The sequence below is a fragment of the Muntiacus reevesi genome, chromosome 2, assembly GCF_963930625.1.
Source record: "Muntiacus reevesi chromosome 2, mMunRee1.1, whole genome shotgun sequence".
Lineage (NCBI taxonomy): Eukaryota > Metazoa > Chordata > Mammalia > Artiodactyla > Cervidae > Muntiacus > Muntiacus reevesi.
Window position 1 is genome coordinate 75,318,109 of NC_089250.1, and position 13,063 is coordinate 75,331,171.

At 51.6% G+C, this 13,063-nt stretch overlaps 1 protein-coding gene across 1 annotated transcript in view; it reads right to left on the reverse strand.

The window, feature by feature from the left end:
• The window catches only part of PTGIS (prostaglandin I2 synthase), a 46,496-nt gene extending 33,662 nt beyond the window's left edge, over positions 1-12,834 (reverse strand). Inside the window, exons 1-3 of the mRNA XM_065922155.1 lie at positions 12,604-12,834; positions 3,212-3,335; positions 1,147-1,325 (exon numbers count right to left, since the gene is read on the reverse strand). Coding sequence (XP_065778227.1) covers positions 1,147-1,325; positions 3,212-3,335; positions 12,604-12,677 — 377 coding nt within the window. The 5' untranslated portion in view covers positions 12,678-12,834. The remainder of the gene's footprint in view (positions 1-1,146; positions 1,326-3,211; positions 3,336-12,603) is intronic.
• Positions 12,835-13,063: the final 229 nt, after the last annotated feature.

Sequence of the window (13,063 nt, forward strand, 5' to 3'; positions counted from 1 at the left end):
CCAGCTCTGCCACTTGCTAGTAGTTGACCTTGGGTATGTCACGTCACTTCTCTGACCCTCAGTTTCCTCATCTGTAAAATATGGATTAAAAAATACCTACCCCTAAGGCTGTTGCACAGATATGAACACGGGCCTATCAAAACACCTGGCGTTTGGCAGGTGTCTTCAAAGGGAAGCCACCAGACTTCCCTGGTGGCTCAGATGGCAAAGCGTCTGCCTGCAATGCAGGAGATCTGGGTTCAATCCCTGGGTCAGGAAGATCCCCTGGAGAAGGAAATGGCAACCCACTCCAGTACTCTTGCCTGGAAAATCCCATGGACGGAGGAGCCTGGTGGGCTATAGTCCTTGGGGTTGTAAAGAGCCGGACACGACTGAGCGACTTCACTTTCACCTTCAAAGGGAAGTTGGTGTCATTCTGTGCCTGTGAACTAGGACGATGACCAGCATGTGAGTGAAGACAGTAGGTGTGCTCAGAGGTCCTTCTGTTGATGTGAACATCCTTTATGTTTCGGGACCTGCTGTGTGACCTCAGGCAAGTCACTTCTCTTCTCTGAGCCCCCGTGTCCTCATCTATAAAATGGGGCCGTAAGTTACCCTTCAGTGTTGCTAGGAAGACTCATGAGATCATATGACGCCCAGCACAGAGTATGGACTCAAAAACATCAATCACCCTACGACCTCCTTTTGACATATGTAGAAACAGAGGTTCAGAGAGGATGGGTGACTTGCCCAAAGTCACAAAGATAAGCAGTGGGAAAGCTCAGATTTGAATCCATGTCTGGCTGACACCAACCCCAGTCTTCTACTAAAAATCAGCCCTGCCTCTTGAAAAGGGAAGAATTCTTCTTCAATTCCCTGCATTTGTTTTTTGCTTTGTTTTTGTTTTCTTAAAGCAAAACATCTTTTTTTTCTTTTGGTCACACCACAAGGCATGGGGGATCTTCCCCAACCAGGGACTGAACCCATGTCCCCTACATTCTGGCAAGGAGTCTTAACCACTGGACCGCCAGGGACGTCCAAAACAAAATGTCTTTACTGGACACCTGTTGTGGAGACCAGTTCAGCCCACGCAGGACTTGAACCACACGGGTAGAAGCCGACTGCCCACCCTGGCCCACCCATCGGGTGCCGTCTGCGACCACTCACGGTTTCATCTTGGACTTTTCATCACCGGGGTTATAATGTGGAAGCTGCACGTCGAAAATCCTCTCCATGAGGAAGACGGCGTAGGCGTGGAAGTCCAGCTTGCTGCGGGGCTCCCACACCACCGCGTCGTAGGAGTGGGGATCCAGGAGGACCGTGACGTGCCTGCCGCCCACCAGCACCTGCGGAGCGGGCAGGCATGGGGTGAGGAGCGCAGCCCTGCGCAACACGGGGCCTCAGGGGTCGAGGCCTTCCCTGCGCCAGGCGCTGGCCCCACCAAGTACGTTACAGACAATGTCCCCTCATCGACCTGTCACGACCACCCTGGGAGGCAGAGACCATCATTTACCCACTTAGAGCTGACACGTGAGGCTGAGAGAGGGCACAAAGTGTGCCCAAGATGACACAGCTGTGAAGTGGCAGAGCTGGGACTGGGATTCAGCATTTTTTTGCACTCAAGTTTATGCTCTCAACTGCCTCACTTGTAAGCATCGGCCATGGTGGTCTTGGCTGTTGTATATTCAGCAGCCAGGAGACAGTCTGTCCACGGAAGGCAGCAGATGGACATCTATGCATCACAGGTGGATGGATGGAAAGATGGATGGATGGATGGATGTTGGTAGATAAATGCTGGTGGATACATTATAGGTCCATGTGGGTAAATGTCTGCATGGATGAATGGGTTAATGGATGGAAAGACAGAAGAATTGATGGATGGATGGATGAACTGGGTGGACGAATAAATGGAGGGATGGATAGATTAAAGAATGCTGGTGGATAAATGCTAGTGGGCACATTACGGGTGTGTGTGTGTGTGTGTGTGTGTGTGTGTGTGTGTGTGGATGGAAGGAAGGAAAGATCTTGTTGGGTAAATGCTAGTGGATGTGGAAGCACTATCTACTTCTTTGGGAGGCTGAATTCTGTATATCACACAATACTCAAGATGGGAAGGAAATAGCACTGGAGAACTGTGATCCTGTAGTCAACCAAGGTAAGGGTATTTCCCCTCAAATGTCAGTGGAGGGTGTCACACAACTGAAACTACCCACTGTCTTGGCCCTGTTTTCAAAATGCAGTCCAATTGTCATGCTAATCAAACTCTTACAAAATGCAGGCCCAAAACCCAAGAAAAAATACTACTGGAAGGATAGTTAGCTGGGTGGATAAGTGGAAGGACAGATCACTGAATAGACATTGGATGGAAAGATGGATGGATGGGTGGCTGCAAGTTGGTTGCAAACTAAACATATAATGAATGTTGGGTACACGGATGGCAGGATGCTAAGTGGACACTGGGTCAACAGGCTGAAAGGTGAATGTTGGATAGATGAAAGTTAGAAGGATACATGGAAGTGGATGAATCAGTGGTGACTGTTTGGATGTTGAAGTGATGGATGGAGAGACATATAAACAGATGTGTATGAAGTGGACAGACAGTGTATGTTGAAAGGATGGATAATCGAATATTGGCTGGTAGTGGCAGATGAATGGCAACATGGGCAGGTAAGCAGAAGAATGGAAAATGGTGGAAATTGAATCTGTGGATGAAGGGTGGATGGATGCTAGGTCCATGAGTGGAAGAATACTAGATAAATTTGGGTAGACAGATGAAGGATTGGATGATAAATAAATGAATAGACAGATAATGGATAGATATTTAGAAAGGTGGATAGAGGTTTGATGGAAATGGAATATACGAATGGATACTAGATAGACACTAAGATGGAAGAAAGCTCCTTAGATACTGGGCAGAGAGGCAGAAGGGTAAGATGTTAGACGGATGGGTGGATATGTGATAGATGAAAGTTGAATGAATGGATAGAGGTCAGTTAGATGAATGGATATGTATTTGATAGGTCGTGAATGCATAGCTGGGTGTTGGGAAGATGCTGGAGGGGTAATGAAGGGATGTGTGTTAGGTAAGTGTTGGACGTATGGTTGGATAGGCATATAGAAAGTTGGCTGGGCCACTGGACAGTTAGTGTGTGGGTGGATATTGAAGAAATCAGTAAACAGCAGGTTTACTAGGTCCAGTTGCTCATCCCCTTCCTTCCCAAGAGGCACTTACAGTAAAGATGTCACCATGCTTCTCCTTCATCCTAGTGAGGAAGCCAGCAGCATCTTTTCCAAACTCCAAGGCGTGGCCCAGCCAGGGGATACTGCCCAGGTCCAGGGGAGGCTCGCCAGGTCGCCTGCAGAAGTCACAGCACTTGTCACCATTGGATAAAGCCAGGAAGGAGATAAAGAGTGCGGAGCATGGGCTGAGACCTTGGGGAGCCTGGCGCGCCGCAGCCCAGGGGGTCACAAAGACTAGGACGTGACTTAGCGGCTGAACAACAGCAAGGCTTCCCTGAGGAGACATCTGATCAGAGACCTGAAGGCGGAGAGGGAGGGAGACACACGGATGCCAAAAGGAGAGCCCCCAGGCAGACAGCGCAAGTGCGACAGCCCTGAGGTTGGATCAGGCCTGGGGTGTTCAGAGAACAGTGAGGGGGCCGGCGTGGCTGGATTGGTAGAAACAAGAAATAGCAGAAGTTGAACCAGAGTGGTAACAGAGGCCAGACCACATGGGGTCTTGGAGGCAACTCTGGGGTCTTTTTCCCTGAGTGAGGTGGGAGCCAGGCGAGTTTGGAGCAGACGAGGGACAGGATTTGGCTCAGGTTTCTACAAGATTCCTTTTACTGCTGAGTAGGGAATGGACCACAGGGGGCTGAGAGCAGGAGCTGGGGGACCAGCTGATGTTGGTACGTATCAGGGGGTCCAATCAAGGTGGTCATCTCCCTGCAGGTGTGTAAGGATACAGAGCTTTCTGTTTGAGCCAGCAAGGACCAGGGTCCTGGCCATCTCACACTTCCTGTCATGCCCGCCAAGAGCAGATGAGGTTGGAGAGCATAGCAACGAACAAAACGAATAACCCAATTTAAAAACACATGGAGGAGTCTAAATAGACAGTTCTCCAAGGAAGATACACAAGTGGTCAGTAAGCGCACGAAAAAAACACCCCGCATCATGAATCACCGGGGAAACGCAAATCAAAACAACATGCAGTACCACTTCAAATCCACTAAGATGGCCATAATTATAAAAAAACAAAACGAAACAAAGGAAAATAAGGGCTGGCGAGAATGTGGAGAGATGGAACCCTCATACATTTCTGGAGGGAATGCACAATGGTGCAGCTGCTCCAGAAACTAAACTGGCAGTTTCTTGAAGAGTGACTGTATGACCCAGCAACAGATCCCAAAGAACTGAAAACACATGCTCATACATCAAGACACACACTATTGTTTCATAGTAACATTAATCATAACAGCCCCAAAGTGGAGCCAACCCAAATGTCCACTGACTAATGAATGGATAAACACAACCTGGTGTATTCATGCCGTGGAACATTATGCAGTCATGAAAAGGAGGGGAGTCCGGATTCCTGCCACAATGTGGAATCAGCTCGCAACCACCACGCTGAGCAAAAGAAGCCAGACACAAAAGGCCATGCAGTGTGTGAGTCTATTTCCATGGAATGTCCAGGAAAGGCAAACCAATGGAGAGGGAAGGTAGATTTGTGGTCTCCAGGGTCTGAGGGGAGAGGGGAATGGAGAAGGACAGCTCATGGGGACCAGGTTTCTTTTTGGAGAAATGAAAATACTCTGGAGTTAGATAGCGGTGATGGCTACACCACCAGTGACAGTACTAAAAACCTCTGCTAAAAACGATACTGAAAACATATGATTCGTTATATGTTTTGAAAGACTGAATTTTATAGTAGATGAACTGTATGTCATTAAAGAAAAAAGGAAGGTGCTGTGACACAGTCAGAGAGCTAGTTCACAGATGGTGGTCAGGGAGGGTCTCTCCAAGGAGGTGCCAGGTGACCAGAGACCTGGAGAAAGAGAGGGGTGAACTTTATAGGCAGAGGGGACAGCAAGTGCAAAGGCCCTGGGGTAGGAGCACCTATGGTGAGGCTCTCAAGGCAGCAGGAGCCCATGTGGCTGGCATGGAGAAGACTGTGGGGCTGAAAGGCTGGGGACAACCTGTGGACCAGAGAAGGGCCAGTGGCCAAGGAGAGAGTCTGGCTTTTATTTCAAGTGTGATGGGGACCCTCTGGAGGGTTTGAAATAGGATTTAGGAAGTAATGTGATTATGCTTTTAAAGGGTTGCAAGAGGGAACTCCCTGACTGTCCAGTGGTTAGGACTCTGCACGTTCACTGCATAGGACACGGGTTCAATCCCTGGTCGCGGAACTAAGATACTAAGACGATGCACACCACGCAACACACCCCACTCCCTGCGAAAAAGCTGCAAGAGCAAGAGGCAGGAGGAAGACGTGTCAGGAGACTAAGTCAACAGAGGTGGGAGTGGAGGCTGCGGGCCCTCACGAGCCAGGCCTCGCATCCGACTCCCCGGCTCCCAGGACAGGGGCTTTGGTGCCATGCCCAGCAGACCAGGGGGACCACCTTCCCTTCATCTTTTTCCCCATCCCGGTCTACCTTCCTCCACCATGGCCTCTTGCCTCCTTGGTCTGACTGTCCCCCAACATAACCCGAACGGGGAGACAGGTGGTGGATGGAGAGGCGGGCTAGACTGGAGGATTGGAGTCCGGGCAGTTTGGAAGCCCCAGCAGGGGTGAGGGTGCAGGGCAGCAGGAAGCACCTCCCCACCCACCGCCTCCTCTCCCCACCCCACCCTGCCCCTGAGCCCCGCACTGAGCAGACTCGCAAAGGTGCAGCTCTGGAAGGCCAAGGGGGTGCGGAGGAGAGGCCAGGACCCTTCTGTGCGCCCCTCATCTCTCTGGGAGCCAGCTTCTCCTGAAGGCTCCGCTTCTGGGATGGCAGAGCATGGGTGGGAGGAGCCCAGTGTGCACCAGCCCCGCCCAGCCCAGGTCAGGGCCCAGGACGGGACACGGGAGTGGAGACTTTTGCACCAGAGCGGGGGTGCGGAGGGGACGGGACAGGTCAGGGGCCTGACTTGAGCACCACACCTCCTGGCTTCCAACCAGCGGTGCTTCTTGCTAGCCATGAGACTTTGCTTCTCCCTGCCCACTTCCTCGTCTGTAAAATAGGAGTGTTGACACTACTGCCCACATCAGGCTGTGACGAAGATGAAGGGGGTTACAGAACAGTGCCTGGCCCCTGGCAACCGGAGGGCAGCTGAAGCGGGTCTGAGAAGCAGGACCAACATGACTCTTGGGTGCCATTTCTTGAGCATCGGCTATATGGCAGGTCCTATGCATTCTCCAAGGGGTCTTCCCTGGGGGCTCAGTGGTACAGAACCCGCCTGCCAGTGCAGGAGACGCAGGTTTCATCCCTGGGCTGGGAAGATCCCCTGAAGAAGGAAACGGCAGCCCGCTCCGGTGTTCTTGCCTGGAAAATCCCACGAATAGAGGGTCCTGGTGGGCTACAGTCCATGTGGTTACAAAACATTCAGATGCAACTGAATGACTAAACAACAACAGCATGAATTTTCCAAAGGTTTCCTTGCTTGGTAACAATGGCTGACGTCTGACGCGCCCTGAGGCTCACTGGTATTGAGAGAGTCAATTCCTAGGCAGGTTGATGAGAGGCTCTGAAGCAGTGGTACTACAATATGCAGATAATATTCTGCTCTGTGCTGAGACAGAGGAAGCTTGCTCACAAGCCTCAGAAGATTTCTTAAAATTTCTGGCAGGCTGCAGTTACAAGGCATCAAGAGAAAAGGCTCAGCTTTGTCAACAATCTGTTAGATATCTGGGCCTAATCATATCAAAAGGGACTAGGGCCATAGGCCCCGAAAGAATTAAACCTATACTCAATTATCCCCTACCTATGACTTTAAGACAATTGAGAGGGTTTTGGGGAATCACAGGCTACTGTCACGTTTGGATTCCAGGTTATGGGGAACTTGCCCGACCTTTATATAAACTTATAGCTGAGACTCAGCAGGCCCAAACCGACAAGCTGGTTTGGTCTCCAGATACTCAAAAGGCTTTTAAGGTTCTTCAGACTGCTTTCCTGCAAGCTCCAGCTTTGAGCTTGCCCACAGGGTCAGAATTTAATTTATTTGTCACTGAAAGAAAAGGTATGGCCTTGGGAGTTTGGACACAACCCCGGGGGCCTCACCAGCAACCTATTGCTTATCTAAGCAGATAATTAGATGTAATTTCACGTGTGTGACCACGCTAAGAGTAATTGGGGCAACGGCTTTATTAACACCTGAAGCTTTAAAAATAATCAATGGACGAAATCTTACTATATTGACTTCTCATAATGGGAGTGGAATCTTATATTCTAAGGTTAATACTTGGATGATAGATAGTAGGCTTCTTAAATATCAGTCATTGTTGTTAGAAGGACCAGTAACTAAGCTTAAAGTTTGTGGAAATTTAAATCCTGCCACTTTGCTTCCTGAGAAGGAAAATGAAACACCTGATCACGATTGTTCCCAATTCCTAACTTTATGCAGCTCGGGAAGATCTAATGGATACCCCATTAGACAATCCTGACATGGAAATATTTACTGATGGCAGTTCTTTTGTTTGGGAGGGGAAGCGTAAAGCAGGTTACGCCGTGGTGATGGCTGAACAAGTTTTAGAAGCAAAATCTCTCCCCTAGGGAACCAGCGCTCAGTTAGCGAGCGTAGCTTGTGGCTCTGACCCGAGCTCTAGAGTTAAGCAAAGGGCAGCGAGTAAATATCTACACTGATTCTAAGTATGCTTATTTGACTTTACATGCTCATGCTGCAATATGGAAAGAAAGTTTACAACTGGCAACAGGAGAACCTATTAAGCATTTCAGAGAGATCCAGAGACTTTTAACTGCTATATATTGTCCTAAAGAAGTAGCTGTTATGCATTGCAAAAGGCACAGCAGGGGCGGGAATAAAGAAGCTGAAGGTAATCAGCTGGCTGCTTGTCAAGCCAGAAAAGTGGCACTTTAGGAAACCCCTCACTGCAGATGCCTTCGATCTGGACAGGTGCTGTGAACAGGAAAAGCCACAATACACTGAGGAAGAATTAGAAAGTTATGAGAAAAGAGGAGCAAAGATGACTGATAAAGGATGCTTACAGTCCAAGGATGGATGATTAGTAATTCCTGGAATGCTCAATGGAAAGGTTTTCCTAGAGCCTTAGAATTAACTAATTATGTAACTCAGCTCTCAGCGTTTCAACAGGCGCTAACTGAACTCCAGGAGATGGCTCCTGACCCAGCCTCTGAGCCAAGCAAGCCTCTGTTTGAGCCGGGAACCGAGGTCCTGATAAAAACATTGGGATCTGGGGGCCAATCTCTCAGGCCTCTCAGGGAAGGCTCTTACCAGGTTATTCTTTCTTTCCCACCGCTGTCAAAGTGCCAGGAACTGATTCGTGGGTGCATCGCACTCGAGTTAAAAGGTGGTACCTTGATCAGAACTAAGTGACATCACTTTATGTCTTTACTTTCTATGCTCTGACTTTGTATTTTTCAGATGGGCGTGATAATCTATGTGAGCCTACTTCTGCTGACTCCAAAAGCCCTGAGTCTGCCATTTGACCCTCAAGACAACGCCTTCCTGTCCTGGGCTCATTCCGACGCTGCATTCCACAATCGGTCTAATTGCTAGGTGCTTTAATAAAACTTTATTACACAAAAGGTCTGAGCGATCAAGCCTCGTCTCTGGCCCCGGATTGAACTCTTCTCCTCTGGAAGTCAAGAATCTTCGTGGTTCAGCAACAACCTTCCAGTATCACTTGCGGAAGGAAGTATTCCTATCGAGCCCATTTTACAGCAGATGAAACTGAGGCCCAGAAAGGGCTAAGCCATTTGCCCGAGGGCCCACCGTGGAGGGTCCAGGTCTCTAATCCAGGCAGTCTTCATGCGACCCTAGCCCCAAGTGGCCACGTGGACCCCCACTTTTCCAGTGAGGAGACAGACACAGAGAGATTTCAGCGACCTGCCCAGATGCGGGAGGAGGTTTCCGCCCGACATCTTTTGGGGTGTGGGTGGCGCTTCCTTTCCATGCCTTTCACTCCGGCTTTGCCGGAGCTCCGCAGCGGGCCCACTGTTATTGCTGGCATCACTCATCTTTCCCCAGAGAAGTCCCGAGGAGGCGCAGACAAAGGCAGGAAGCTGGGGGCCCGGGCGTCTGACCCTTGAAGTGCCAGCAGCTCCTTCAGCCCATGGGCTTGGAATCCAACTTGGGCCCCAGTCACATTCCAGGGTGACTCAGCCAGAGGCCAGCAGGGCGGAGGAGGCTCTATTTTGGGGTCTGCGGTCTCTGGCCTCACCCACTGACACTCTCACTGATTTGAGGCACTGCCAGGCCCTGGGGGGCCTGACCCTCTCATCTGCAGCTTTGGCCCACTTGGAGGACCACTGCCTGCCCTTCCCGGTTCAGATACGGAAGCAGCTCTTCTGATCCTCCTGGGAGGCTTGATTCTCACCACAGGAGTTCCTCAACACCTGCTCATTCTTTGCTCAGAGACCCTGCCGCCAATCCCACATCCTGTCCTGTCCTTCTCTCCCCCTTGAAACTTAGAATCAGGGAGGAAGTCATGCCTGGATATCACCCACCTTTGGGCCCCTTGATGTATCCCATCCTTTCTATACAGAAGGTGGACACTTCTTGTAGACCTAGTACTGAGAACAGTGGGAATACTGGAGTGGGTTGCCATTTCCTTCTCTGTCTGGGACATAGTAGGCACTTAATGCATATGTCTCAGATGGATGAGTCAAGCACATAGCTGGTCCTCAATGAGCAGCACCTGCCTCCTGGACTTGAAAGAGGGTCCAGGGAGCTAGTGCAGGTCAGGCGCCTGACACACAGCCCACGTTCTGGATGGCCCAGAGCAGAGGCTGCTCATTTAGCTGAGCAGCGTGGGTGGGTGGATTGCCGGACTTCTCTGCTCAGGAGTCTCAACTCCTTCAGGGCCTCGGGGAGGACTTCATGGAGGACCAGAGAGGCAGTTTGCTGCCCAGTTGAGTTGGAACCTCCTGAGCTTCTACTTAAACTGCTTAACCCATTCCTTCCCCAGGACTCATTTGCAAGCTGCTGGCTCCTCACCAAGAGTTCCGCTAACCCTCTTCCACTTTTCCCTCTCATTGCCTCCAGGGTGTAGAAAAACCACATGGCTGGCTGGCTTTAGCTTGTTTCCCCATTTCTGCAATGGACACAGATTCATAGAATTGTTTCTCAGTATAATAAAAAAAAGAAAGAAACAGTAGCGCAAGCATAGCGATAAGTAGAAAAGTTGTGTCTTGGAGAGGCAATAGGGAGTGCTGGGGACTGTGGCAAGGCTTAGAGAGGGTTCTGCTGCTGAGTCCCAGGCAAGGGCCACGGGAGAAGCAGGAAATCTGGAACTCTGTGTGCGGCCTCTCTGAGTCTGTTTCCTCCTCTGTGAAACAGGGGTAACAAGAGTGCCCCCTTGCTGAGCTAGAAGAAGAAAATGAGACTGGGGGTCTTAATTGGGGTCCCTGTGGGGTCTTCCAAGGGTCCAAGCAACTGCCCCCCATGGTCTACATAATGCTCCCCACCAGCTGTCAGTGACCCTAACACCCAGCATAGAACTACACGTGAAAGTCGCTCAGTCGTGTCCGACTCTTTGCGGCCCCAGGGACTATACAGTCCGTGGAATTCTCCAGGCCAGAATCCTGGAGTGGTGGGAGCCTTTCCCTTCTCCAGGGGATCTTTCCAACCCAGGGATTGAACCCAGGTCTCCTGCACTGCAGGCGGATTCTTCACCAGCTGAGCCGCCAGGGAAGTCCATAGAACTACATGGACAGATGTCAAAACGAAAATCTAGAGGGAAACAGCAGAGGTACAGTCCGAAAACAACTCTTTACAGCATTTCCAAAAAGTCTGACAACTTAGGAAAAATAATTCATAATCCATAGGGAAACTTATCTGTGGTCTTTTTTTCTTTTTCATTTTTCCAGGCAAATGATTGAAAGTATGTTTTAAGTTTCACCTGGAAAGATGTCTAGAGGTTGAAGAAAACTACGGTGAGATCATCGTTTGGAAATTCAACCAACATACTGTTCAAAACTAAAAGGTTTCCGGAAATTTTCTGCAAGCTTCAGACATACTGATTTAAACACACACACTTTCACTGCCCTGAGTTATCTACGGGCAAATGTCTACGTGGATGAGGAAAGCAGGGAGGCTGAAGGGATATGACAACCAGAGGCACCGAGGTACTCTGGATGAGATCCTGGCACAGAAAGAAGACATTAATGGAAAAACAGACGAAGTTCAAATAAAGCTTGGAGTCTGGCTAATCGTAACAGACCAGGATTGGTTTTTTTAGCTTTAATGATTGTACCACGATAACATACGCCATTAACAATAGCTGGAATTTGGTGAAGGGTATCTGGGAACTCTTTGTACAACTTTCCTGTAATATAAAACCAATGTAAAATAAAAGGCGTACTTTTAAAATGATCTGGAAGGTTCCTCCCAAATTAATCAACAGGAGAGGCACCAAATTGTTGGGAGGATAGTTAGAAGGGCTTCAGTCTTACCTATAATGGGATAAATGATTAAGTCAAATGTAATTCCTTGTTCAATTCAAATTAATCTTTTAAACATTTTTTAAAGAGAAAGACTTACTGCCGTATCCTGCATTTAAATTTTACTTTTCTCCTAAGTGGCAGATTGTCAAAGGAGCAGGAGAATCCTGCTTGGATTCTGAGACACTTGGTTCTGCTACTCTGCCCAGGCTATAGACCTCAGCAGGAGGGAGCCCCCTTTCCCAGAGTGAGATTCTCAGGCATTGGGAAACTCGGAGACTACTCAGCCCCTTCCCCTGGGTGGAGGAATCCTGCGGAAGGTGGTTCCAGGCCCGGTAAGAGCGCATCCTTCAGGGCCGCCGCCTTCCTGGCCTCAACCCTGCCATCTGTTGTAACGGGGTGAGGAACAGGCTGCCCGCAGGCTGCTGAGAACAGGGCTGGGGGCTGATGCGGAGCTGGCCAGGACGCAGCCAGAGGGTCAAGGGCAGGAGACGGCTTCTTCCCCCGGGAGGCACACGGAGCGTGTCCACACACCCACTCTGCACCCCGGTTCTCACTCAAACCCCTTCTCGGGTACTGGCGCTGAGCTCTGGGCCAGGCCTGAGCTTCCTGCGGTCCAGCCCTGTTAGTGTGTGCGGTGGGTCATCAGCCCTCTGGGACCCCTGTCCCCGCACCTTCCCGCGCGCATCTCCCCAACTTTGGGGCCGGCCCCCTCCCCGGGGCGGGAGGTGAGCGCAGAAGTCCCCTTGCCCGGCACCCGGACCCCCACCTCCAGGCTCGCCTGGGGGATGGAAGGGACGGCGGGAAGGTGACCCCCTCCCGCCCGGGGAACTGGAGCGGGGGTGGGGGGCTCCGAGACGGGCCTGAGCGGGCTCGGCGACCCCCTGGCTGCAGCCGGGGGGCGCGCGCCCGAGCGGAGACGCCCCTTTGTCTAGCCCGGGGCCGCGCGGGCCGGCCGGGTCGTGGGGGGAGCCGGGACCCGGCCGGCTTGGGCGGCACTCACCGCGTGCGCCGGCGGGTCAGCAGCAGCAGCAACAGCAGCGCGGCCAGGAGGCCGAAGACCACGGCCCAGGACATGGCAGGGCTGGCGTCCAGGCTGAGGCGGCGGAGCGCGGGAGGCTGGCGCGGGGGCCTCGGGGGCCAAAGGGGCCCCTTCCCGGGGCCGACCCCGCCCCCAGCCCAGGCCCCGCCCACCGGGGGCGGGGCCCGCGAGAGTTCCAGGGTCCCCAGGGCGGGTGGGGTCGCTCCCGGGCTCGGGGCCAGGCGGCGGGCTCCCACCCGCTGGCCCGGGAGAGGGGGCTTGGGCGGAGGAGCTGCGGAAAGTGCGGCCGCCGGAGCGGGGAGATGCGAGCTGGAAGGGAAGGCGGACGACGGGAGGGGTGATGCGGGGGGGGGGGGGGTAACTACAGGGAGGGAGGGACCCTGCGGGGGGTTGTTGAGCAGGACTGGGGGACCCGGAGAAG